General features: G+C 37.1%; 1 protein-coding gene across 4 annotated transcripts in view; it reads left to right on the forward strand.

The window, feature by feature from the left end:
• The window catches only part of FNBP1L (formin binding protein 1 like), a 58,638-nt gene that overhangs the window by 18,476 nt on the left and 13,010 nt on the right, over positions 1 to 27,152 (forward strand). For all 4 annotated transcript variants that reach the window (XM_075098152.1, XM_075098149.1, XM_075098150.1 and 1 more), the window contains exons 2-9: positions 10,543 to 10,658; positions 19,022 to 19,075; positions 20,579 to 20,726; positions 21,129 to 21,191; positions 22,742 to 22,846; positions 23,371 to 23,499; positions 25,588 to 25,734; positions 26,537 to 26,740. In XM_075098152.1, coding sequence (XP_074954253.1) covers positions 10,543 to 10,658; positions 19,022 to 19,075; positions 20,579 to 20,726; positions 21,129 to 21,191; positions 22,742 to 22,846; positions 23,371 to 23,499; positions 25,588 to 25,734; positions 26,537 to 26,740 — 966 coding nt within the window. The remainder of the gene's footprint in view (positions 1 to 10,542; positions 10,659 to 19,021; positions 19,076 to 20,578; positions 20,727 to 21,128; positions 21,192 to 22,741; positions 22,847 to 23,370; positions 23,500 to 25,587; positions 25,735 to 26,536; positions 26,741 to 27,152) is intronic.

Raw genomic sequence — 27,152 nt, forward strand, 5'->3', positions numbered from 1 at the left:
AAAGATACTTTGTTTAAGGAACTGTTGATTTGAGTTTAATATTCTAAGTAACGTGCACCTTTATTAAGTACGTATGAGGAGGGTTAAAGGGGCTATACCTTGCTCTTTGTGCGTTGAAACGGTGAAGTTCTGCTGATACTCAGTGCTTGGATTCTGTATAGATATTTTTATACTATGTTTGTTGTAATTGTTAGAATGATGAACAGTATGATTCAATCCATACCAAACAGGTTGTTTCTTTCTACTTATTCCACTGAGATAAGGCTTAAATACGTGTCTTTAAATGTGAAACACACCAAATTGACTCTTCTGCATGGGATTTGTGCACCCTACTTGTGTAAACACTTCATGGTTTTTAAGCCAGTTAAACCCAGCATCCTCAGAACTGTCTACTTAATAGCTGAGCCGATAAATACAAGGAAGTGATATTTGGACAACAGGGAAGTTGACGCTTTCCCTTCTTTTTTGCCTCCTGCAGCTGGCAAAAATACTTCCTTGTTTTAAATTTGTATCACTTGCTATGACAGTTGTCTTGGTTGTTTGGCTCTGTTACAGTCCTGAACCATAGTATAGATGCTGGCTGAGTTATGTACAAACTAATACTAATAGTTACTTTTCTTCTGTCACATTTCAGTTCAGTAAAATTTCCACAAAATAGTTCAGTGTAGGCTGGGTTCTGTGGTAGCGCAACTGGATATACTGTAATACAGCTTGCACAGAGTTGTGCATGTACACATCAGGGATGGAGATATGTAACTTGATAAGCAATGGAGGCAGGCTCATTGCAAGAGCAAGAGCAGCAATGCTGGTGGAATCGTTTTTCTTCTGAATTTGTGATGTAGGGCATCTAGGTGTTCTATAATAATATTCCATGTGCAAAACCTTTAGCTCTCCCCTGTTGTCTCTTCTGCACATCTCCCCTTGTTGTTTTACCTCCAGGGTAATAATGTCCTACTCTCAGGGAACTGTTTGGCTTTGTAGCATTGATACCACACACACACACACACCCCCGCCCCCCTTCTTTCCTTGAGTGCAGTGTTCTAAGCTCGCTCCCATAGTGTATGGAGGGGAAAAAAGCAGTGCGCACACTGCATGTTAGATGCTACGCCAGACTGACCAGAGCAGAAGCGTAACCCTCCTCTGAAGAAGTTGGCAGTAGGTAAGGTCTCTTTCCTGTTTCTACAAGTTTTTAGGGAACAGATCCTTTAGAATGCAAAAATAGATTGTTAAGTCACATGTGCAAGAACTGGAGAGTGTCAGGGCTGCTTGCTCATTTGGTCTTCTGTGGATGCTTTTTAAATAATATTGTCGAAGTATCTATAATTTGTAGAGGTGTTGAAAAGTTTTTAAAGTTTTAAATAGTTTCACCAATGGATTGCTTAGTCATACGCTAAAATATTCACCTTGTACACTGAGTGTCAAACCACGTAATAATATTTTCTAACTGAAGAACGAAGTCATTCTTTACACAATTTTTCAAAAATAAAAATCTTGCAGCATTGTTTTCCAGGCCAGATACTTTGTTCTTGCAGATTTTCTGCAGGCCAACGTTAGTCACGCAGTGAATGTGCTGATTTTGTACAGAACTTCTGCTTCACGTGAGGCCTCGCATGGCTGTTAGTCATACAGCGAATTCAGCATTCTGCTTCATTGATGTACAGCCCCACTGCTGTATACTACCTGTTATTCCAGTGTTGCTGTCAAGATGGAATTTTCTCCAGGTGTTTCTTAAAATGAGCAACAGCATCTCTAAGCATTGTACAAATAGTAATATTTTTTTACTGTGATGCATCATATCGCGTTTACTTTATTTACGGTTAAAGTTGAAGTCTTTCTGACTCCTTATGCAAGTGGCATAACTAGGACTAAAATCTACTTGTGCTTGTGTCTATTAACAGCATTCAGCCACTCCCAGAAGACTCGGGAAGTATCTGCTTTCTGGGTTGGCTGTGGTGAAAATAAGATTTCTTGGTGTTGAGGGGAATGGACATGATTATGCCCTTTGTATATACAAGGCAAGCGTAGTGCTGTCCCTCTGTTTAAGTGGCAACTATTGTAATCCAATAATGCTTAAAACATATAAATATGATTTGTGATCTGCTGTTGTCTTGGACAGAGCTGTTTGAAAATGGTCTGATGTGTGCTAAAGTATGAATTAAGCTTAAAGCAGAGCTAAGTGGAGAACTGCTCTTTCAGAATTAAGCTTTTGTTCAAATGCAAATAAGACTCAAGTATTTTAAAGATCTTTATAAAGAGCATATGTGAAAAAACCTGGTTCATTTTTTTGTAATCAGAAGTTGTTTATTTAAACAAATTCCTCCCAATTAAAAATTTAATGACATTAAGAGGCTATTTGGAAGCCAAGCGAGTGGGTTCTGATCCAGTTCTCAAAGTAGGATTTCCTGATTTGTATTTTATGTATGCTTGTATTCCACAATCAGGGGTGTATGGTTAGTGATAACTGCCTTATGTGTGTGTTTACATTTTTCTCAAGTGGTGGTGGTAAGGAAGTCCATGCTATTTGCTTGGGACAGAGTATCTTACCTCCTTACTAACTTGTAGGTAAAGATGTTAAATTAAAGCTGATACGTACCCACAACAAACAACCCATTGACAAGCGCAATGTGAAGAGGCTGTAGCAGAGAGGAAGGATGCCTGTAACCATGTTCTGGCTACTGTGCCCCATGCTGGTAGAATTTCCTGAGGAGGAGGAGATGGTGCATTTAGGCGGCCACACTCCCTGCAGAGTGAGGTAGGGGTGAGCCTGCCAAGGGAAGATGGAGCTGGAGTCCCCTGAGAGAAACAAAGCAAGACCCATAGGTAAACTTGTGAAGCACTGAGTTTTTCTTAAGTTTGCATCCTGATACAGTGAGGTAAATATACTCTTTTGGTTCATCTGAAGGTGCCTGTTCGTTAATTGAAGAATTCTGGACAACTGGGAGTGGTGGTTGAGATGCCCGCTGTGGCAGCACATTTCTTTCCTCTCTTGTCTTAACATTGCTCTTAACATTGGTTCCAGCTGTGAACTGTTTCAGTGAATTTGCTATGCTGGTAGAAGAGTGATGCTGTTAAAATCTAATCGTTAGTCCAACTGATCCTTTCAGTGGCATGGGTGAACTGGATTGCTCAGCTGTAATCTCTAATGCGAGTCTCTGATGTCTTTCAGCTGATCTGCTGATATCCAGAGGTAGAACTTGGTCTGTTGTGGTTCTGGCTGCTCATTCCAAGAGTAGTCATCAATGTTTATGCTCCTTTTCTCTCTGTGATAGAATCCTGTGCTTTCCTGGAAAATAAACGTCTGTAACACCTGTGAAGTTGTTAGCTGCCAGACAAGGCATCCCTTTTGCCAGACCTGACTTTCCATCAGAAGTTTCCAAAGCAATTCCTTTGCTGCTGGTCTGAGGAGATCTTTAAAGAGAAAAGCATACACTTTGTATTTTTCTTCCTCAGTTGTGGCTCTCCATTTTTAGCTTCATTTTAGAAACCTGACTTGCTGTGTAGGTTACCTTACAGCATGGCTAGATCTCCAGTAATTCAGTACTACTTTTGAGTTGTTTGCTCCCTTTTATCAGGCAAACAGTTCTCTAATTATAGAAACTGACTTCAAAATCAAAGTTGACAGTGGTATTGCTTTTTAAGAATATATACAAAAGTTTAACAAGCAAATGGATTTTTCATACTGTTTTCATGCTATTAATTTATTAATACTGTGTTCCTTAGAACAAAGTAGTCTTTCATCCAGCTAAAGGTAGTTTTTAAATTCCTATTGTTTTTCTTTTCCATATTAAGCACTTCAAGTCTGCATTTCTAGCAGAGTGTCTCACTTAAATACTTTCAAGTTGTGACATACAGTTTACTGTTTACACCACTGTCTCAATTTCTGCAAACAAAATAGCTCTGTGTCCTGGACCTAACAAATTGTTGGCAGAAGTTCTTTTTAGGGTTTGTTTTTCCTTTTTTTGTCTTCAAAAGACCAGTAGATTTTCTTCCTCCTATCCTGCCTGTACAGGCTATACTGAATTTTCGTGTTAATATAAATTAAAATGCAAAGTACTGTTTAGTTTGTGTATATGCACCTATAGCTTCCCCCCCCCCCCCCCCCCCCCCAAAAAAAAAATCTCTGGGTGCCTCTGCTTTATTTCCAGTGTAGCTAAGGCTTTTGGTATTGTTGCTCTGAAGCTTCTCATTGATATTAATCTTCTAGTCTAGAAAATGCTTAGCCTTTAAGTTTGCTCACAGCTGCATTTTTTCCACTCTCTTAACTTTAATACATAGACTGTTTTCAAAGAGGAATGAGTAATAATTTGCAGGTTGGTCTGGAAACTGCAATCCAGAACTTGTAGGAAGCAGAAAAGCAAGACACTTTCTATTTTGTTCTTGGTATAGAAACAGCTCTTTGTTAGTTTTTAGATCTAAAACTAACAGGATGTTAAAAACAAAACAAAACAAAACAAAAAACCAAAAAGCACACAACTATGTTTAGCTGGAAGCAGTTCTTGTCTGCCTGTTAGGAAGAAGCATGTTGCAGTTGCAAGAAGAGAAAGATCCGAAGACCAAATTGGTAATTATAAAAACAAGCAGGCAGGAAGAGAGAGAAGTGATAATTAATTGAGACAGTAAAATAGAAGAGCTATTATCCTAGGATAGAAAAGAAAGCAGGAATGCATAGCGATAGAGACAAAAGTAGAAAACAAAAACAATTAGGCACTGAAGAGGTTTCAAAGATCAGAAAAAGTGAAAAAGAAAAACTGTGTTCTCAGAAGTAGATTAGCATAACATACTCTAATTAAAAATACTATTTTGTAATCTAATTTGTCCTGAAGACAAGTAGGGAAAGTATACTATACTGGTAACTTCTCGTTAATGTATTTATGTCTGATTATGGTTCCCGTAATTTTTAATGTAGTACATCAAGTAGTTCTTTGCACAGACACTGCAAATTATTTTTAAAATAAATAAATTTACCTGGAGTCATCTCATTCCTGTGAAATGTTGAATCGATTGAACTTAATTCAAGGCCTTGATCTTTATTTAAAGAAGAAAACAGCAAGCTGTGTAGTGTTTCATAGAAACACTTCAGATATTCAGGAGAAGAGTTTGATAAAATTTTCATGTGTGAAGTAGTGGCTTTATAATGTTTGTAACTTAAAATATTTAACCTTTGAGTAGACTTGGGTCTTTTTGTCTTCCGTGGTACTGCTGATGCAGGAAGGAAGGACATTATGCAGAATTTAAGCTGTCATTTAAATTTATCCATAATTCAGCTTCATTTGAGAAGCCCTCATGGGCTTTAACTGAGTAAACAAGAACTGCTCTGATCGATGTCGAGTTATGTAATCGGCCACGTTTTCTCAGTTGGATTGCTGTGGCCTTGCAGTTGGGTGGTTAAGTAATCTGTTGCTTTTGCTAAAGTGATAATAAAATACAATATTCCTATCCACAAATGCACTGGGGCTTTTTTGATGCCAAAAGTTCTGTGTTTTTTCCTTGAACAAGACTCAATTCCTGCTTTTCCATGCTCTGAACGCTTTCTTCGTAGAATGTTGTTAGGGCCTACTATGTATTTCCTTATACTGGACTGTGTGAGTGTTAAGAACGTAGAGAGCAAAATACGGGATTGAGCTGTAATCTCCCACTCACTGAATTCAAAGTTTAGACTGGCCAAGCTGTGCAGACTGGGGAACAAAGAACTGGGGGGGGGGGGGGGGAACCCTAATCTTGTGCCAGTGCTTCAAGACTGCAAATAGGATCACTTGGGTGACGGCAGACTAAAACTGTCAGATAAAAGTATGGAAATAATGACATACAATTCAGTCAAAAGAGCAGAAAATGATAGTAGCATAATTAATGTGAAGTGATATGATTTAAAAATAAGGTGTTCAATAATATATTCTAAAGGTACTGCAGACTTAGTTAATTACAGTAATTAATTGAGATTGGTTAAACCTGTAAGAGGTAGTTCTGTGTTTAATATGATTCTTAAGGGTTTCAGCTGTGTTGTCGGAGGTCAGTAAAAACGAGACTGATCATCAGTTCAATGCTGATGCAGTAAACTAGTTTATTTTGAAGGAATCATTTAGTAAAATGGATTTTTTTTTTTACAGAATTCAGTATCACAATCCTAGCTTTTAATGCTAGTGGAAATGCTGCCCAAAGTTGATAAACGCTGGGAACATTAAACCAGACTGAAATTTTTAATGTGTTGATGCCTTTTATTTGAAAGTTCCATATATAACAGTGTCACTTTAGGAAGACTAAAGGTTTGGCATTTATGCTGTAGCATTCCCTCCATGCTCATCCCTCTGAAGAGATCCTGCATGTTTTTCTTTTTATTGGTTCTTGAAGGCCCGTTTTGGGGGAAAAAACGGGTGTCTGTAAGAGGGGGAGGGCAAATCTTGAGTTTAACCCAGGAAAGGTTGTTTTGTCTTTGGTGCAGATCTGATTCAGCTTGGCTCCTTACTTTGGTGCTTCAGCTGCTGTTATGGTAAAGGTTCCTGGTATCTGCAAAAACCTGATAAGTGTTCGTAATGTTGATTTGTGGTTCCAGTAAATAATCTCGAAGTAGAATTTAGGGAGGTAACATTTCTTTGGGAATAGTCTATATTGACCTACTACAAACTTTTTGTGAAGTGTCAGATGTGTTTGTTTATAATGTGGAGACTTTGGACTACATTCCAGCTTTTGAGTGGGTGGTTTCTACTTAGGGCCACTATCCATTAGCGGACATTAATCAGTTTAATAATAGTCAGCTGCAGTTTTAATAAAGTCTTTTACAAAAATTGCCTGCTCAGCTGCTAAGGGGTGTGGGGAGTTACTAGACAAACAGCAATATAGGTTTGTGCTGGAATATTGTTGAGAACATACTTTGCTATCAAGGTAGTAGACAGCCAGATGTTAGAGGAGATGTTCTTTTTGTTTTTAATTGCCTTTTGCTAGTCTTCAGTTAATGCAGCTTTCACATTTCTGATAAAGGAGCCAGCCAAATTAATACAGTGATATATTTATTTTGAAATTCCAGGCTTAAATTTTATTGCAACTATTTGGTTCATTTTCTTCTCTGTACAGCATTGCCTGACTTTGCACCCTTTTTCCCCATTCAAGCTATCGCTTGGCTTGGCTTGTATCTCTGTGCGTTAATTTGATTTCCTTTGTAGCAGTGTGGAAGATTTTCTGCTTGTGTTCCTGGATGAAAAGGAAACTTATTTGTTTCACTGAGACCCAGAGCTCAAACACGGATGTTTCTGGAGAGAACTTGAAAGGGCCATGTGTAAATGTGACTCACCTCTAGAAACCTTTCCGAAAAGGCCGTTGCTTTCTGCTTATTCATTGATGTTGCCTTTATCTTTTGCTCATTTGACTTGGTGTCATTATTGAGCAGTGTAAGGTGATTTTTGTGACTGCAGACTTTGATTCACTGGCTTACTGTGTATAGAGAATTGGAAAAATTGTGAAGCTGATGGGTTTGCTTAATTTGTTTTATCTGTTAATTGGGAGCTCTGTTCTACAGTACACACGACTTGCAGAGAAGAGAGAGAAGGAACCAATGTTTATGTGATAGTTTATTGTACTGTTTTTATTTTACAATCATCTGTAGGGTGGGGTGGTTTTTTTGTGTTGGTTTTTTTTTTTGTTCGTTTGTTTGTTTTAGTCATCCAGCTTTGGTCATTCATAGGCCAGTTTTCAAAAAAAAAAAAAAGCTTTGGTTCTTCTTGAAAGTATTACATTTTTTTATCCATTGTACTGTTTGCTTCATTCTAAGATAGTGCATGATATATATAATTGCTGAACAAAAATCGGCAGTGAACAAACTGACACTGTGAAGCCGTCTCACCCGTTCTTCAGAAGAGTGGGAATGTAGTACTACTATTCTTTTTTAAAAAAAAATTCCAGTAAATATGGAGTAATGGCCCACTACATTAGGATTTCCATTCCTTATCTAGGAGATCATTAATGCATCCCTAAGTAGTTTCATAGATGTCAATAATGGTGCAGGAGCTGGACTAATGTTAGTCTGCAGAATGGTGAGGATAGCTAATGGGTCTTCATTTTTTTCTGACACGGGATTTAGTCCATTCAGGTTGTTCTGTGTATGTTCTATGCATGCTTCTCATATAGGGAGAGAACAAATGCTTTCCGTGAGGGGCTAATGGATAATCCTACAGAACTGTCTTTGCACAGAGCATACTGGTTATAGAATCAGATAAAGAGGAGGAATTGAGGAAGGGAAGAGTTTTTGGCACTCGGGTCAGTGATGAAATACTTAAAGTGTGAGGAGAGAATAGCATGTCAAATGTACTCACTTCTGTTGCCTTTCAGTTTCATATTAATAGCAGAGAATGAATTTTGACCAGTAGAGTCCTTTTTTGTTTGAACAAAATATCTGGAAAGCCATTCTCTCTGGTTACATGTTCAGAAACATAAGTAATGTGGTGTTCCGTAATGCTAATGAAACCTTAGCAGCAAATGAGAGCTTTGTGGACTAAAGAGCCAAAGTAGGACAGCAAAGGCTTTGTTTTGCTGTGCACTGAAGGAAGTCAGTTCTTCGTAATGGTATTGGATGTTGGCTCTGTGCCAAAAGCACCTTTTTGGAAACTTCTTTTGGGTGCCAGGTTAATGTTGTCAGAGTAAGTACAAAAATGAGTGGAATATAAAAAAGAAAGGGAAGGCTTCTCTGAGATGGATGGTGTATTTTTATGCATATATGCTCAGTGGTTTGACACTGCAGTATGGTACAATTTCCCTCTTCCCACACGCAAATGGTGGATATGCAGCTTTTCTAAAAAATAATAGCAGGAACGTCACTTTATTTGACAAAAGCTATTTAGTGTGGAAATGTCCTGTTGATGTAAAGTGGGCTTATCAGGAAAATATGAGATATAGGTCATGGCTTCCCGAATACATAGAAATCTTGACTTTAGTCCCTCTCCTTGTCTCTTGGCTGTTTATATGGTTCTCCAGTGAAAGAGATCAGGGAAAGTAGTTGTGCTTTTGGTGGAGAGAGTGATGCAGAGGCAGGAGCACGTGGCTGGCAGTGCAACAGGATGGGTGCTTTTGGTTGGCAGTACTTAACATGCCAGTGGATTGAAGTGTTCAAGGCACTAACAGCCACGGTTGTTAGTCCGTGGTGTAGGATACTAAGAGCCGCAAGGCAAGATTTGAGAGGAACCTTAATCCTGTTATGTTCTTTTTTATTATTCTTGTTGGTTTTGTGTAGTTGTGCTGTCTTGGTACCTCTTCTAGTGAATAAATTTTCCTTGAGTCTTAAGCTCTGCAGCATTTTATGGCATTTTTAAAATTTAACTTCAGGGCATCCTACTGCATGTTGAAATTGAACTTAAATTGCTAACACGGAAGGTTGACATAATTCATTAGGTTCAGGCAAGTTACTGATTCTGCAAGATAAAGCTTCTGATAAACATCCCTCACAGTTTTCTGTGTAAGCTAAATAAACTTTGTCTTCAAATGCTTTCTTTAGCTTTTTTTTCTTTTTCTACTTTTTATTTTTTAAATTTACCATTAAGTGTATTCGGATTCAGCATATACAGGACAAACTCTGATGTTGCAGTTGCTTGTCTTTTTGGATTACTAAGTAACCGTTAAGAATTTACCGTAAATGCTATTGTAAGCTGAAAATCCTTGATTTCTCCACTGTGGCAGATTTTTTAGCATAAAATACAAATATGTACTGGACTGAAAATATTTGCTAGGCTGTATTTTGTACCATTATTCATTCCTGCCTAATTCTTAACCCCCATATTTCCATGTGTTTTTTGAGTTTTCAACTTGTCCTAATTAGTGTATCTTTCACCTGTTGATCAGCACAGAATACAGTGAAAGATTGGTTTTGAAGATGATTTAATGTATTAAAAATCCTACCTTTTTTTGGAAGTATGGTTTATTTTTGAGTGTTTGTTTTGTGCCTTTGTTTTGCTCTAACTTCTGTAATTGCTGAGGACAGGTTTGCTTTCTTTGGAATCTCTTGCTAGAGCTGATCATGAACTGTGTATGTAGATTTGCTTTAATAAATGTTTTTCATATGTAGACTATACCCAACTTAGTCATGCAGCTATAATTTATATTATTTTTCTTTCAGTGGGTAATCGTAAGAGTGGAAGTAAATTTTTTTTTATCCAATGAAATTACAACTTGTGTTTTAAAACTGCCAAACAATTCTCTTTGTTGAACAGTCTCATATTTACCTAACGCTGATATTTGATTGTCTTCATTATCTTGGTGGAAAAGATCCACTTATGAATTAAAGGATTTTTAGGGGAAAGGCGGATGAAGTGATCAAAGACTGCTTACAACTTAAAATGAAATTATTTGGAGCGGTTTTTAATGGAGGTAGATCTTTGCCTGCACATACAACTTGCTGTTTTGGTATATGGCTGGGGACATATGACTGACTTAGAACATGAATAACTCCTGCCTGAGTAGCAAGCATTCCCCCACAGCACAACTCATAAATAAATTGTGTTGGTTCTGGTGCTGCTGTGATTCTCAGCTAATAGAGGGTATTTTGGTTTGCTTTTGTTTTTAAAGGATCAGTTTGATAACTTGGACAAGCATACGCAGTGGGGCATTGACTTCTTGGAGAAATATGCAAAATTTGTAAAAGAGAGGATAGAAATTGAGCAAAACTATGCAAAACAACTGAGGTAAGGATATTTTTTCTTTTTTTTCCAAAGAATCGTAACAGTTACTTAAAATCACTGTCTCAGATGATAGGAAAGTATGTAATGTGATTAATGACCATTTTTTATTACAGAGTGAATTAGATCACTAGTTCTTTTCGTGACAGACAAGCTTTTTTTTACCGGTCCAAAACAGAAAATTATCCTTGGGTGTATGTTTACTTGCTTGTTTTTGCCTTTTCCCTCCCTCTCTTCCCACCCACCCTTCCAATCTTTGAAGTAAAAAGGTTTAGGACTTAAATTTTAAGATTCAAAACAACCGTATCAATATTTTCCACTGCCTATCAGCATGTTTGTTGCAAAGTGCATTATCTGTGCCTGCTTTTTTGTGTGTATTCAACCAGCTGTGAGCCTCTGCTGCTAATTAATTTCTTATGTTGAATTGGCAAGAGCTGCACTTCATTGTGTTAAGAAATCTGATTGAAATAATTGAGAAAGTAGCAGATCTTCCTGTCCTTAAAGCATGCCCTTTCTGTAGCTGGTCTTGCCCCTTTGGGTGAGACTGTAACCCAACCACCCTGTGTCTTACCTCTCCAGTTTACTTTCTATTGCTGCTAAGTGAAACATCTTTCAGCTCTAGTAGGATTTTCCCCTCAAGGATCGTACAAGAAAAGTAGCAGCAATGAAATGGCAGAAAAGCACATTCTTCGGAAGACAGTAGGATTGACTTTTACCAAAAGGTGCACACAGTGCTTGAAGAACAAGATATGAATAAGACGCTCCTGTGAATTTGGCCTTGGCTAATCTTTGCTGCCATGAATTCCTTTGGGGATTCAGCTGAAGCTGCTGCCTAGCCCTTGTCAGACTGAAACTCATAGTAGCTTCTCTCCCGTGGTGTCTTCCATCGTCTCATCGTTGGCAAACTATATTGTCACCAGATACAGAGCTGAGGAATCCTTCCTCATAAATGCAGTAATGAGGCTCACAGCTGAGGGTGTGGAAGTTCTCTGTCTAGGCTGTTCATTTCCTTCTTGATTTCTTTATCAGTTTCTTTTGGTTCAGTTGTGCGTATTCACCTAACATAATACCCCATTACTTTACTGAAGGAATTTTTTTCTTAAAAGGAAGGAAATAAATACCACTTTACCAAAGCTGGCGTAGAAGAACTTCAGGAGGTAAAGGAAAGTTTGAAGCATGCGCAGCACCCGTTCACAGCCCAGTTTTGATTTGTTTTCAATTGTCTGTTTACAAATGGAGATGTATTTTATTTGCACGGATCTATCCAGATCTTTTCCTTAAATAGTATGAACAAATGCCGTTTTACTTAATTATATTTAAAAGTTAATTCCACAGCTAGCAAGATGAGATACCACGTTATTACTTCAGGATTTGCCTAAAAATAGGAAATTTTCTCTGTTCAGCATTTTACTCTTTTGGGTAAAGCTATTGATTTTTCTCAAAGTGTCTTTCAAAAACAAAAGAGTTATGTCAGATACCCCTTCCATCAGATGACTGGACTGACTGTCCATGTGCTTGAAGTATGACAGTTTTGGGAAGCACCGGTCTTGCTGCACAGGTGTTGTACAGTGCATGCATGCACTTCCAGCGTGCCATGCCAGTAAGGGTCTGGACAGCACACACACACGGGAGGGTGGCTGATTTTCTGCCAGTAGACCAGTTCATGAAGCTACTCTTCAGCATTCTTGCCTGTGTGTTCCTTGGGGGAGACTAGATTGTTAGTAGTGAACTGTTCTGTAGTAACAAATTGATTTCATTACTCTTGAGGACACTGACTGGTTTTAACCATCTAAAGCATTCGTGAGGCCCTAGGGGAGACTGAGATCAAGCAAAATTTTCCCCTCCAGAAGAGTTGGCCATCCTGCAGCACGCTTCTGAGAAGTTCTGAGAGAGGAGGTCTTGGGGATGGACTATGGTTTCAGTAAATTTTAATGCTGGCAGCATATGGCTGAGAGATAGATATTAATATCTCTGACAGAAATTTCTAGTTTATCATTGTTTTTCCTTTTGTAATGAAATGCAGTCTGAAAAATAGTGTTGAGAATCTCTTCATAATGAACTTCATAACTGAGATTTATTTTACTCTTGTTTAGCAGATGTATAAACAGTACGGTGGGTGGCCATCTCTTCATAGTTCTATGGCTTTTAGTACTTGTATGGGGGAGACCAAGAAAAAACAAGTTTAATTAGGGAGATAATGCTAGTGATATGGGTTTTTTTTGGTAAATGGTGATTTGTTTGTTTTTTTTTTTTGTCTTGGTTTCAATGCAGGCCGTGAACATTCTGTTGAGATTGTTGATCAATCTTATTCTCCTAGACTTCAACCCAAGGATGAAAACTTGAGTGCCTTTTTCATAACAGTTTTCACAAATTAGAGTCTGTCTCCTGGCAGAAATTCATATATCCCTTGCATTTTGATTGTTTTTTTTTAATATGCTGTCACAATTTAGTGATGAGACTTTCCCAGGTGCAACAGCTGTTCGAGTCTTCTAGGAGAAGATGGGTGATGCATGTGCAGCATATGAGGAGCTGTTTGAATGAACTCACTATATTCTTACTGTATGCAGTTACTGCATTTTATGGTCACTGAATAATTCCAGAAATGATAAATTGTGAGAATCCTGTCCAAATGCTGGTTTTATGTTGCAAGTCATTCCTTGTTATTCTTCTTTGATAGGCAGAGCTTGTCTTGTCTTTATCTGCAGTATACTTTGTTCTGAAAAAAAGCAGCTGTAATTTTTTTTTTTTTGAGCTAGCTTAAAAGAAAGTCCAAAGTTTTGTGTAGCTTAGGTCTCAACTAATGTATTGTGGTACCCCAAGGATTGTGAAGGTTATTATAGGGTGTTCCTGAGTTACAGGGATGTGAATAAGGACAAACATGTTGCAATAGACATTGTAGATTTACAGATTTCATTTTAATTATTTGACTGCTTAATTTGTTCTTATTTTATAATGGGAAAAGATAGCTTCAGTACATGCCAAATTACTGGCTTCTTGGCTGAATTTTGTAACTGAATTCTCAGATGCTGTTTTTGATCAGCATTGTTGCTTAAAAGGGGAGAGGTGAAGGTCTGTTTTGTTTTCTTCTACATCATCACACACAAAATAATTCTGTAGGTTTGCTTCTTTTTTGTTCTGTCTGAAGCATTATGACACTTGAGAAGGCAGAGGAGTTCCCCTTCCTGTGATGTTAGGCAGTAATACAAGTTATACCTGCAATTACAGATGAAACTACCATGCAGCATAAGATTTCTGAATTTGGCCAGCTTCTTTCTTGTCACTTTAAAGAAAATAGTGATGATTGTTCTTGAACTATTTGAGTGTTTCCCTTTAAAATTGTTCATTGTGATCTCTGGAGATGTCTAGTTAATCTGAGCAAATGTATTTTTCATGTTCCTTCTGCGTACTATTATGTATGAGTGGGGGTTTTTCTAAATACAATATTAATGTATGCGTACATCTAGTCAAATTGAGACATAGTTACCACGTTTTTATATGCAGAATCTTGGAAGCACAATTTAAATTGGTCTAAACTCCAACGTGAAGTTGGGGACATAAATTATCACCATATGTGTTTATTTCTCACATTTCTCTTCCTTTGATTTGAGCTGAGAATCTACGTCGTTGATTATTATCCAAATATGGATTGTGGCACGTGTTCTTTTTTTTTAAATATAGTGATGTTTCTGCAAGCCAAAGCATATGAATTCTTAACTGTTCCAAAGACACTCAGCTTGGCAAACCCAAATTCCATGCTACAATTTTTTCATATTCATCTCTTCAGTTAAAACTTTTTCTGATGACATGTTACTAAGTACAGTTCATTGACATTGTTTTCACCCAGTCCATAATATTGATAGGCAATTACTGAAGCCACCAGAACCCTAGTGAAAGTATTACTTCACATATAAATACGAAACGCCTTTTTTAGTAAGTTACTGCATTTTTTTAGTAACTTACAAAAGCAGACTTCAGAGTTTGTTCCCAGGCTGATTTGTAATATGATGTAGGGGCTGTAGAGGTTTAGTATAAGCAGATGCCACAGTACCTGAGCTGCTGCCTTAGTACAAATTCTACCATACTGATAATGCCACTCCCATACTTTATGTTCTATATTAATTGACTGAAGAAAACTTAGTTTTGAGTTCATAAACACAATTTTTGTACATATGTCTGTAAAATTTTGCATAGATGTTTTATGTGAATGACTATAAACAATTTATTAACTAGGGTGCTTTTTGAAACTTCTGGCTATATGACTAGGTGGTACTTCTACTAAAAATCAGTAACACAGTCCAGGCTGCTGTCTCACTGGTGTTGACCTGAGGCTAATGTACATTGAGAAGGGAGGTTGATAAAATTTCAGGAGCAGCGTAATTGGATGTGGTTAGTCCTGTATGAAATCTGCTTCCAGATGGCTGTAAGACAGTGTGGTAGAAGGCTAAATGGTACCTCCAGAGAGGATTAAAGAGTCATCAATCTACACTTTTCTAAGGAAGTATACACAGAATCGTATAGGTTGGAAAAGGCCTTTAAGATCATTGAGTCCACCCATAAACCTAACGCTGCCAGTCCACCACTACACCATGTCCCTAAGCTCCACATCCAAACGTCTTTTAAATACCTCCAGGGACGGTGACTCAACCACTTTTCCCGGTAGCCTGTTCCAATCCCTGAGAACCCTTTCAGTGAAGTAATATTTCCTAATATCCAATCTAACCCTCCCCTGGCACAGCTTGAGGCCATTTCCTCTCATCCTATCACTTGTTACTTGGGAGAAGTATAGAGCAATTAACCCCATAGATTGGGTTCCGTTCTGATGGTCTGCAGTTACTTCTGCAGTTTCCTTTTAAACTAGTCCAGATCCATATTTGGATTTAGGTAGAAATGGTGAAGAACATTTTGTCCCCTTAAAGTGTCTACTGGCTCATCTTTGAAATAATGTTTCACTGAAACTTCAGATCCACACTCACACTAGCTGCTTGTCAACCTGTGTGTTTTTTCAAAGACATAAATCTGATTTCTCTTGTTTTTTCTAAGTCTCAGTGTTCCCTTCTTGGAAAACCCATTTATGGTTTAGTGTTCATGTGAACACTGGCTTTTTCTTTGAACTTTAAATTCTGCATTTGCTTTTTGTTTCATAATTATTGACTTTGATTATTGTACCTTGTGCTGTTTTTGAACCTTAAATCCTGATCACACAGTGTCTCAAAACTGTAGGTTCCTGTGATTCTAAGGTGGACAAGATTGACTAATGAAACTGACTTTTTATTAGGAGAAGGTTTATATAATATCTTTGTCTTCCTGGAAACAGTAAACAGTTGCATTAAGAAAATGAAACCAGAACAGAAAACAGCATGCTAATAAATAATCTATGTCTGTGACCCTTCCTCCTGCCACTTCAAAATATGTTTTTAGTAACTGGGGTTTTTTTTCCTCATTTTTAACACCTCTGAAAATCTTCCCTCAAAAGGCTCGTTATGTGGTTGCTTAGCTACAGCATTGTATGCTTATTATGCATTTTACTTTCTGAATAATAATACAGTGAATTTAAGGAATTCTGCATTCGTTAATAAGCACTGAGGAGCAAAGCAGAAGTGTAAGGGAGAATGAAATGTGGGAAAGCTACTTAGTGAAGAAAATTATTCTTTTTTTTTTTCATTTACTCTATGCAGTTTCCAATACGTCTGTGGTTAATCCCTACCAAGTAGAATGTTACAACAGGCAGTGGATTCTGGTGATAGCAAAAAGAGATTCTTATTTTAACTTCCCCAAGAAAGTTCTTGTAAAATTTGTAGATTTTTTTTTTTTTTTAAAGTCAGTGTTTATTCTGTGGTTTTTAGTACGTGTTGATGTAAAAAGGACTTGACTATCTTACCATGGTTGTTCTTTCTGGTTGTAGTGTCTGAGGGTATGGAAAGAGGCAAAGGGTCTAAGCTTGCTATTTCCACACCGACTCCCTGCTCATATTCTGGTATATATTTCATGACTGATCATAGTCTCACTACTTGCACCCTTGTACTGTAGAGATAATATGACTTCCAGATAAATTTATTTGAGAAATTGTGCAAGGCTATTTTAGATTAAAACAGGATCAGCACCATTATTTTAGTGATAAGGTAGTTCATAGTGTGTAACAACTAAAGTCACACACAAACAGTGGGAATGAGATACAAAACATGCATGCAAGATTTTGTTTCCGGCTCTTCTTTTATTCTTCCTCTCCATTTTTTTGTACTGTTGGGGATGTACACTGCTTTATACAGTCCACTTTGCTGCTTTTGGGGAAAGTGTTTTGGGCTATATTAATAATTAGTCTAAGAAGTCAACAGCCAATTGTCTCAATTACTACTGGACAAATGGAAGAATTATATCCAGAGGTCAATTTAAAAACAACTGTTAAGGCAGCTCTGCTAGGTTTGCATTGTTTCATGCTTAATTGCTTCTTTAGGTGGATTTGTAAAATATAGTTTCATTACAAAATATTGTCTCTTTACACAATACAGACGTTTGAATTAAGTCTGTTTCATACCAGTTAAAAAGCAGAAGCATCCTTTGCATAATCCAGGTCCACATCAAGAACACACTTTGAGAAGTCTTCCCTGACAAGCTCAAGGCAAACACTCTGTCTCGTGAACAAAATGATTCAGTTGTGTGCACTTGTTCTGTTGTTTGGGGTTTTCTTAAATGGAAGGGAAAATTATTTAGAGATGTATGGGGAAAAAATTGCCGGCATTGTGTTGCTTCTGTTTCAGTTGTAAAGCAAATAATTGACATGCGTTATTTTCTGCTGAGACGTTAATTCCCACTGAAAAATATTACTTTTGATAGTTTCAGTGAGAGCTATCCTAACAGGCAATCTGGTCCACAGTTTAAACAATTACTAGGAACGTTTTGATGAAGTAGTCCTAATGTTTGGAAACTACAGAAATTTTTGTGAGCGTGGGCATTGGTTTTTAAATACTCGTCTATTTAGTTAGAGTAGTAGATCTCTTTAAATCCTGTTTGCTACTTTTAAAAATACACAGCAACTGAGATTGTTTTGCTTCTTTGACCTCAGAAAATACAAAGGCTGAGGGCAAGCAATTTGAGACAAATCCTGTGTCTTACCTGTTTTTCTTTTGTACAAAAAAGGATTCTTTATTTCTTGTAAAATTACAAACTCTCACAGGGAAAGGAAAAGAACTGTAGTAGGGTTACAATTTTAATTCTTCTGTTTCGTGGGAAAAACTGATGACTTTGAAAACTGCTAGAATAAAATAATGCAACCAGTTGAAGGTATGCACATCCAGCAGCTAAAAACGAGAAGGAAAGAATGGATTTTCTTTTTTTCAAGACTCACAACATGTGTCCTTTTGAATGTCAAGAATTTTAAAAGACCTCTTTGTTGTCAGAAAAACAATACTCTAAGTCAAGGCAGAATACTATGCAGTAAGAAATGTGTACTCAGAAGTTCAAAGCAAAGGCTGTTGTAGAGGAAGATAAGAATGTGAAGGATCATTGGACATGCTCCCCTCTTATCCCTCCTGTCTGTAAAACTGTGGCTTCATTTCACATTCATCACGGGATTTGGGGTATTTGAGGCAATGTATGTAACTGCAAATATTTTGCAGTTGTTTGTGTAAGCAGTGTGTGCCTGTGTGATTTATGCTCTTAGGGTAGAGTAGGTGATGTGGTTTGTATGTTTCTTAAGGTGCTCTTTCTGCATTATATGATAAGCAAATGAGTTTACATCAATGTTCTCGGCAATTGGACTGTGATAGCTGTAAAGCGCTGGTCCCATGGATCATCTTTTCAGGACTTTCTTGGTTTTTAAAAACCTGATATTTACAACACTGGTGGTAGGGCAAAATGTAACGTCTTTCCTGAAGAGAGATATTGCCTCTTCTGTTCTGGAAATGTCCTTATGAAGATTTGGAGATACTGGGGTTAAAACCTTCGACCTAAATGTACACTCAAAGCATAATTCAGGCATGGAGTTTTGTGCTCATGGGAGTAGCATACAGTGTGTGCTATCTGTATGTTACACAGTGATCATACGTTTGCTTTTTTCTTGTCTGCTACCTTCTTTTGCATGTGTGAAAAGGATGGTAAATAAAGAACTCATTATTTCATGCCTAGCACTGTGCAGTAGAGGTTTTAAAACACTTACAAAGATACTGTTCTAGGTCAGAGTGACTTAAAACTTTGAAAATGCCAGAGATTTCTGTCTTGTGTTATCTAAACGACCCTTGTAAGATGACCAAGGGAATAGATTTTTTTTCCTTGAAGTCATTGAAAAGAAATAATTTGTTCATGCAGTTTTCTATATGTATGTCTTCTCAAAAGAGATTCTAAAAAGCATCTTTTTTTTCATTCTTCTTTAATAGAAATCTGGTTAAGAAGTACTGTCCTAAACGTTCACCCAAAGATGAGGAACCCAGGTAAAAATGTGCATTTCAAATTCTATGTATAAGAAACAAGGATACAATATGTTCTGTCCTTCTATGGATTTTTTTTTTTTTTTAATAAAGTATTTAATGGGCTAAGACAACAGAAGAATCCTGCTTGGCTTCTTATAGATCTGCTGTAATTCTTGGGCATGAAACCATGAATTTACTTCTGTTAGTATTTTAAAGTAGTAAGTGTGTCAGGTTGTACTTGCTCTGTTCCAATAATCTTTAGTGAGCTGTAAGTTTGAAAGTAGAAGTTTAGTGCGCTATGTACAATCTAGTATTTTTTTTACAGAAAAGTGATTATGTGTCCTTAGGCTGTGGGTATTGCTTCATTTAGTAGGGTTTTTCAGTATAATTGTATGGCCATACAAATGCAGCTATACGTTCATATACTGAGACTTCAGCATACACAAAATTGTCGTGTTTTTGGCAAGAAGACCTCTTAAACTGCTGTCTTGCTTGGACTCTGTAGACGAAATAAGTGAATGTCTGAGTGTGGAGGAGCAATTTGTGCTAAACAACTTTATGATTATTTCAGAGAGGTGTCTGTTTTGCTGTGCACGTACATAGCCATTTTTTTATTTATTTAGAAAACGCAATATTTTTTTTTTTTCTTTAAGGATAACTCTTCCGAAGGAAAGAAAGTGGGCAAGTTTCAGGTTGGAGCCAGAGCACATGCTGTGCATAGAGTGCCTGAGAAATCACATTAGGTTTTTCTCTGAGTCTTTTGACTACTTAAAGATCCTGGACAACAGGGAATGGGATTTCTAGTGCTAGGGTGGCATTTGAATTCCCCAGAGCCAAGCCTATGGAGAAGGCAGTATTCCACAGTTAAAAGAGAGAAAGATACATATTTTAATGTGGTGCCTGTTTTTTTTTTTTTCTTTTCTTCCCTTCCACACACACTTTCCACCCTTTGCCCCTCCTCTTCCCCCTTTTTTAGTGCCAGCCATAGTGGCACCTTACTTCCAGCCAAGAGGTGGGCAGGCAAACAGGCAGCTGTCTCCAGAGCTGATAGCAAACTTGTTCTGTAGATCATCCATCGGGATGCATGTGAGTGGTATGATTGTCATGTTCCACCCTCAAGACTACCAAGCACATCATCTCTGCAGCAAGCTCAGCCTCCGAGCCTAGGGACGTATGTATCTGTTCCCAAGCTCAGGCTTCTCAGTTGGCAGCTTAGGAGATACCACTATACTACAGGGCTTTCCAGGTAGTATTATGCTTCTTTCTTTTCCATCCACAAAAATCCATATTCTTATAAAATGTATTTGAAGAGGCATTGCAACATACTAGGCTTAATGTAGGCTTTCCCAACTTGCATTTCTACTATAATTCAGTTAGCATTAAGATAAGGTTTATTGTAAAATATGTTTTGGGGTTTTTTAAAATGTATTTATTCAGGAGTACAGACTATAGTAAAAGTAGTACATTAAAAAAACTGTCTCACTGTATATATGTGTGTGTTTGTATGTGTGTGCTTTTTGTCAGGTTTACTTCGTGTATTGCCTTTTTTAACATCCTTAATGAGTTGAATGACTATGCAGGACAACGAGAAGTAGTTGCAGAAGAAATGGGACACAGAGTGTACGGAGAATTGATGAGATATTCTCATGATCTAAAAACTGAGAGAAAAATGGTAATTTCTATATTTTGATTTGATAATAGGATATCAAAACTGATATGCCTTAAGGAATTATTTGTTTACCCAATTTAATGAACTTGGCAATAGGTAGGTTTTGTAATACATTTCTAGTACACATATTTAAAGTTATTATCTGTTTTTATGCACTGGTTTACTACAGTTATTAAACCTAGAAATTAAGATCTTGGGAGACAGTACTTACTAGTAACTTTTTTCCCAGTGTAATTTTTGTCTGTGGTACTGTTCTTATATGATTAGTAATGTCTTCCTTACTGGTACTTGCTGGTAGCTTGTGGGAGATACTGCACGTCATAGTGTGTCAACTAGAGCAGGGACTAACTAATGGTAATACTACTAAAAAGATAAGTAAATTAAACTTATTTGTGGTGTTTTTAGCATCTTCAGGAAGGACGAAAGGCTCAACAGTATCTGGACATGTGCTGGAAACAGATGGATAATGTGAGTTTGTGTTTTGGGTTTTTTTCCCCTAACAAACTGAATAATATACAGTCTGTAAATGGAAATTTCGTCATCTTGCTTGGTTAGACTCTAATGTTTAGTTATGTTACTGAATGTCCAAATCAGGCTTAGTAACAAACAAAATGCAGTTCAATGTATTTGTAGTTCCTTGCTTAAAAAAACCCCTCCTGTAAACAGCATCTCTGTGTATGTTTGAGTGAAGCCTTGCCTTTTATCCAGCGTAAAGGAATCAGTTTTTAACAAGGGTACAGACTGCTTCTCCACGGGCTACTTTTTGTTTAGAGACTAATTAATAATGTCAGTTTATTTATATGAAGATCAAATCTCAAGTCACTGTATTTGAATTGAGTTTGAGGGCTTGTTACATGAGGTCTATTCAAGAATACCACTATAGACTATTACACTTTCAGGAAGTAGAATCACTTTTTGGCACAGAAATGCAGGAAGTAAATTTCTCTAGAACAGATTATAAGCTCCTTTTTCTTGAGACATGCTTTTTAAAGAGGAGAAAATATAAAATTCAACCAAGTGTGTTCAGGATGCGTTCTGATATTCTGCTGGGTATGTGTCTTAGAAATGTATTATATCTTTGATCCAGACTATTGTGAAGCAGTACTGGAGAGGTGAATTTCTGTTTTGTTGTTGTGGACCCAGAAGGCGATGTCTTGCTTCAGTATCATGTCAGAATTTAATTCATGGTCAGAGGGTGAGAACAGAAGCAGATGTAGTAGTTTTAGATGCTATCACCCTTCACCAAGATAATCCCCAGAGGTCACCTCAATCAATCACTGGTGTTGTATGCACTGTATTTACTTGAGCGCAAAGTCAGTCTTTTAAATGCTTCCAGCCTTTAAGGGACACATTAAGCTCGGTAGCCTGTCTTTGCACTGAAGCAGGAGAGCAGTGCTCACAGTCTCTCTTGCCAGTTTGTCTCTAGTGATACTAACTTCCTGAGCTGCAACAGTTTTTTCCTACAGCAGTCTTGACAACAGCTGGATATATTGAACATCAACTACATCGCATACTGTTGTCTGTGTTCCTTATAGCTATGGCATTCGGTATGAATACTGATGATAATGGATGGGTATGCAAGATCTCATAATGCAGCTAAATCCTTCAGACTACCTTCACAATAGCTTAGTTGAACTTACTCAATTATTAATTTATTAATAATTATTAATAAATAAATTATAAATAATTATTTATTATTAAGTTATTGAAATTGATCACTGAAAAAGGGAATTTGAAAATTTTACTCATACAGGTCCAGGGTTAAGTTTTCTGCCCCCTAACTTTTATTTAGGTTATTGAAAGCAGGCTAGAAAGTAGACTTGTCTGTTGATAATTAACTGCGGATCTTTGTAATAAGAAAGGGAAATGGAAAATGTAAAAAATTTTTAGATTTGGTTTCTGTGAGAACAATGGATTTACTTAAAGGTACTTAGTGAATTTAAGATATTTAAAGTTACTGTACAAAACCAAGAGTGAGTAGTGGCTGTTGAAGCAGTGAGTTTTTGTGGCTTTTTTAGAGCAAAAAGAAATTTGAGAGAGAATGCAGAGAGGCAGAGAAGGCGCAGCAAAGCTACGAAAGACTGGACAATGACACTAATGCAACAAAGGCTGATGTTGAGAAGGTAAGAGCGGTGCTGTTTCTTTACTCTCTTTTTTATTATAAAAATATTTGCACATTTATCAGTACTGGAACAAGTGTCTTTGTATAAAATTGTATATAAAATATGCTTGCTTCTTATGTGCAATATCAAAGTTATGGTAAAATATATGATGGCACAGGAAGGGAGTATGCCTCGTTAGTCTTGAGATTATGCTGTTGAGATGATGACTATCTTCCTTAAACAGGCAGGCTTACTGCTATTTGGTGTTTTGTGGTATATACGTTCAGTCATTTCCATGTTTTTTAGGGTATGTATTTAAGCGATGTGGCTAAGGGAGCTAAAACGGTCTTTGATCTCTTTGTATATGATAAATTAGGTCTGTACACTGTCAGGATATATGAAGTCTCACATTCTTTTAATTTCAATTATGTCAGTTTTGATGACTTGTGATTAGTGGTTTTGCATAGTTGGTAAAATAGTTAAAATAATGCTGTGTGTCATTGAAAAGCACAGACATGTTTCAACTGATAACATTTCCCTACTAGGCTAAGCAACAGTTAAACCTGCGCACACATATGGCTGATGAAAACAAAAATGAATATGCTGCACAACTACAGAATTTTAATGGAGAACAGCACAAACACTACTACATTGTCATTCCTCAGATTTATAAGGTAAAATAATGAACAGAGACAGTATGTCTGATCTTCTTTTAAGGGACAAGTAGATTCTAAATTTTAAAACTTTTGGGGATTTTAGTGGATAATTTTATCCAGAAATTAGCGTAATCTTCATACAACCTGTGTTTTATCATGAGATTTACTGCTTACAGTACTTATGCTTAGACTTGTAATGAAACTATTCTGTTGCATTTTTCTATGAAGTTTTTATATGTTATAGACTCTTTGTTTAAATATTGCTGAAGAGGTATGGCCAAATAAACATTTGAGACATCTGGATGAGAGCAAACATTTAAAACAATAATTTTAATAAGGTTTGGTCACTAATTCTCTTGATATTTGTGTGTGTGAATGCTTTTACTCTGGCAGAGATGAAGGAAAGCGTATAGCCAATGGTGACTGTGTGGTTTAATGTATCTCATGTACAGGTATAAAACGGGTGGATTGGAGGCAGAAGCACTCCTTCCCCCTACCCTCCCCCCCACATTGGTCATCACTTCATCAGTATTACCAGCAATCCACAGAACTCTCTAAAATAATACAAAACTTCAAGGTCAAATTAGATTTATACTTTGCATCTAAAAAGGGGATTTCTCAGGGGTGCTTCATGTAACTATTAAGATTTAATTTTTTTTTCCAAGGGCTCTTTCAAAAACAGAGACTTAGCAAAACTAGTTTAAAGTAAAGTAGTAGTTGGTGGGCGTGAGGTGAGGGGGAGTTCAGAAGTGTATCAGCATTTACTTTCAGCCATTTGGGAGAATACTGTGACTGTAGAAACTGATTCTGAGACATGGAGTAAGGAAACGGAAAGTAAAAATACTGACTTAATTTGAAGGTGTACCAACTTAAGAATGCTTGATATTTTCCAGAAGCACAAGGGAGTTCATATTCTTAAAAAATACTTACTAGAAGGTCTAGGATTCTCAGGAGAAAATTGGCTTGGCTTATGAAAGAGTTTTCTAATATTTTAACTGTTAAGCAGCACTATAGTAGATGTGACATGAGCACGCTGGAGAAATTGCAGTCAGCTCCCAGGAGAAAGAGTTCGATCATCTTTGCTTGTAGCTTGGACCAGAGTTTTGGTTTATTGCTTTTATTTCTCTAGGGTTAAAATCCATTATTGTTGTAAGATATTACTTATGGTTTTTTTTGAAACCTCCAGTAAGAGTAGAAAAACATAGTCCTACTTTCTCTTGGGACTATGTTTTTATTACTTCCTTGCAAGTATTTGGTAACATTCTAAGGCAAAACCTTGGGAGAGGGATTTAGCATGACTAGGCTGTTGCTTTGTTTTGGAGAGATGAAATTGGATGCTGTTGGAGACATCTGCCTTTGCTAGAGTAGGTGCAGGAAAAATCCAACTTCTTACCCCATTTTTGATAATCTATTGATGTATGTGCTACTACTTTTTTATTTTATTCTGGTGTCCCCCCGTCCCCCCCCTTCGGTTAGCTGTTTCTCTTTAATTTGTTCTTTTTGTTGTGTTCCAGTATGCTTTCATTACAAATCTTATGTAATGGTATTTTTTTCTTTATTTTCTTGCACACTTCTAAAGGAAATGGTTTGTATTTCAAATCAGAGAGCATGTCTAAATGGCATATAACTTTAATATTTATAGTTTTTCCTATTCTTTAAATTGTTGGTATTGGAAAGTAGAAAAGCAAGATAGAGATATTTATCATAAGAGAGAAATTATTTGGAACTAGAAGGAGAGTGTGAGGAGATGTAGAAAATGTCTTTACAGTTGTTTTTTTGCATTAAATATTTTTAAACGGGTGGCTGTAGACACAGTACACATGCTTTAAAAAAGAATAAGGAAAAGGAAGTCTGGTCCTTTACATAATTTATTAAAATTCAAAGAGTATCAACTCTTCGTAATTACTGTTCTGGGCATCTTAAGTCTATGTCTGAAAGGACTTGATTTTTCTTAAATTAAGGTCTGTTTTGTTAGAGAAACAAAAATACCAGGAAAGCACAGGAATCCTGTACCACACTGTGGTGACCACAGTAACTGCATACATCAGGACTGGGGGGAAAAATCTGCAAACAAAAGCTTTATTTTGTCTTTCTTTGTGCTTGCAGCAACTTCAAGACATGGATGAAAGGAGGACTATCAAGCTTAGTGAATGTTACAAAGGCTTTGCTGACTCTGAGCGCAAGGTTATTCCGATTATCTCTAAATGTTTAGAAGGGATGATCCTTGCAGCAAAATCAGTTGATGAACACAGAGTAAGTAGAATTGAGCAACTTTCTAAATGTGCGTGAGCAAAATCTAACTGATAGAGAAGCGGTGGAGAGGGAAAACACGTTCTTACCCTGTACACTTATCTTTCCATGGTCAAATATTTGTCTGCTTGAAAAGTGTTGTGACTTCATTTTTAGCCCAGATGGTCACTTCCACTTTCAGCGTCTGTCCTCTTCCTGTTTAATTGCTTTCTTGTGATCTGAAGATCTTTGGCACTTTCTCACTGTATGTGACTCTGGACACGTTGTTTTGGTTATCCTAAAACACCCCGGAGTAAAAGCACGGTTGGTATTTTCTCCAGGGTGCAGCATTAAACAAGGTGTAGTTCTCTGTCCTGTTTGATTGCAGCTATTGGCACTTCTTTCTTATACCTTCTGATACGGGTTCTTCCCTTTTATATCTTACTACATCTAGTTTCCTAGCGTTATCTTCATCTCTGTGCTAACGTTGAAGGCTTAGAAGGTGGGGTAGTAGCTTTTACTATGTGGGACATGCCCTAAAGCGTGTCCTGCTTCAAATTTATGATAACCCTTGGGAAGTATTGGCTGGGTTCTGAATAGCAGGGCGTGCTTTGATTTACGCTCATGGTAACCCTGCTGAGAAGAAAGAACAGACGTTATCTTAACTTGATCTACCCAAAAGCATGCATTTTGAGCACTCTCTCACTTTCCCATCTGTGCATCCCTGCAATTAAAGGGAAAATTTATGTCTCTGTGTGTTTCTCTTTCCGGTTCTTGATGGGTTTGCTTGTTTTGCTTTTTAAACTCCTTAATGTCCTGTCTTTAGGACTCGCAACTAGTGATAGACTGCTTCAAATCCGGTTTTGAACCTCCTGGAGATTTTCCATTTGAAGATTACAGTCAGAATATTTACAGAACTATCTCTGATGGAACCATCAGCACACCAAAGCAGGAAGGAATGAGAATTGATTCAAAAACTACAGTGGGCAAGGCTAAAGGAAAGCTGTGGCTATTTGGAAAGAAGCCAAAGGTAACAATAAAGAAATTACTATTTGGAAAATTAAAATGTGAAGATCTAGAGTGCATGGAAGCAGCAATTTATTTATTTTAAAATAACCTCCACCTTGCCTGCCACTGTCTTTTAAAATATGTGCAAGGAGATCTGAAGGTTTGAGTAGGGTTGGATACATATATTAAAAGGGAAGGTCTCGCTGGGGAAAGTTTTCCAATTTTTCTTCTAGTGATTTGTATCTGGGAATGTTTTTACTAGGTACTTGATAAAAGTAGCTTCCCATTTCTGTGACATTTCTTAGTTTCCATAAAGACTTTTTGCAGTTACATAGAGAAGGTGTTAATTGTGAATGTAAAAATAAGGGGAGGGGAAGTGTGCTCTGGAACTGGGCAGACTTTCAGGTCTGTTTTATACTACAAAAAGCAGCCCC

This window comes from Phalacrocorax aristotelis, chromosome 6 (assembly GCF_949628215.1).
Source record: "Phalacrocorax aristotelis chromosome 6, bGulAri2.1, whole genome shotgun sequence".
NCBI lineage: Eukaryota > Metazoa > Chordata > Aves > Suliformes > Phalacrocoracidae > Phalacrocorax > Phalacrocorax aristotelis.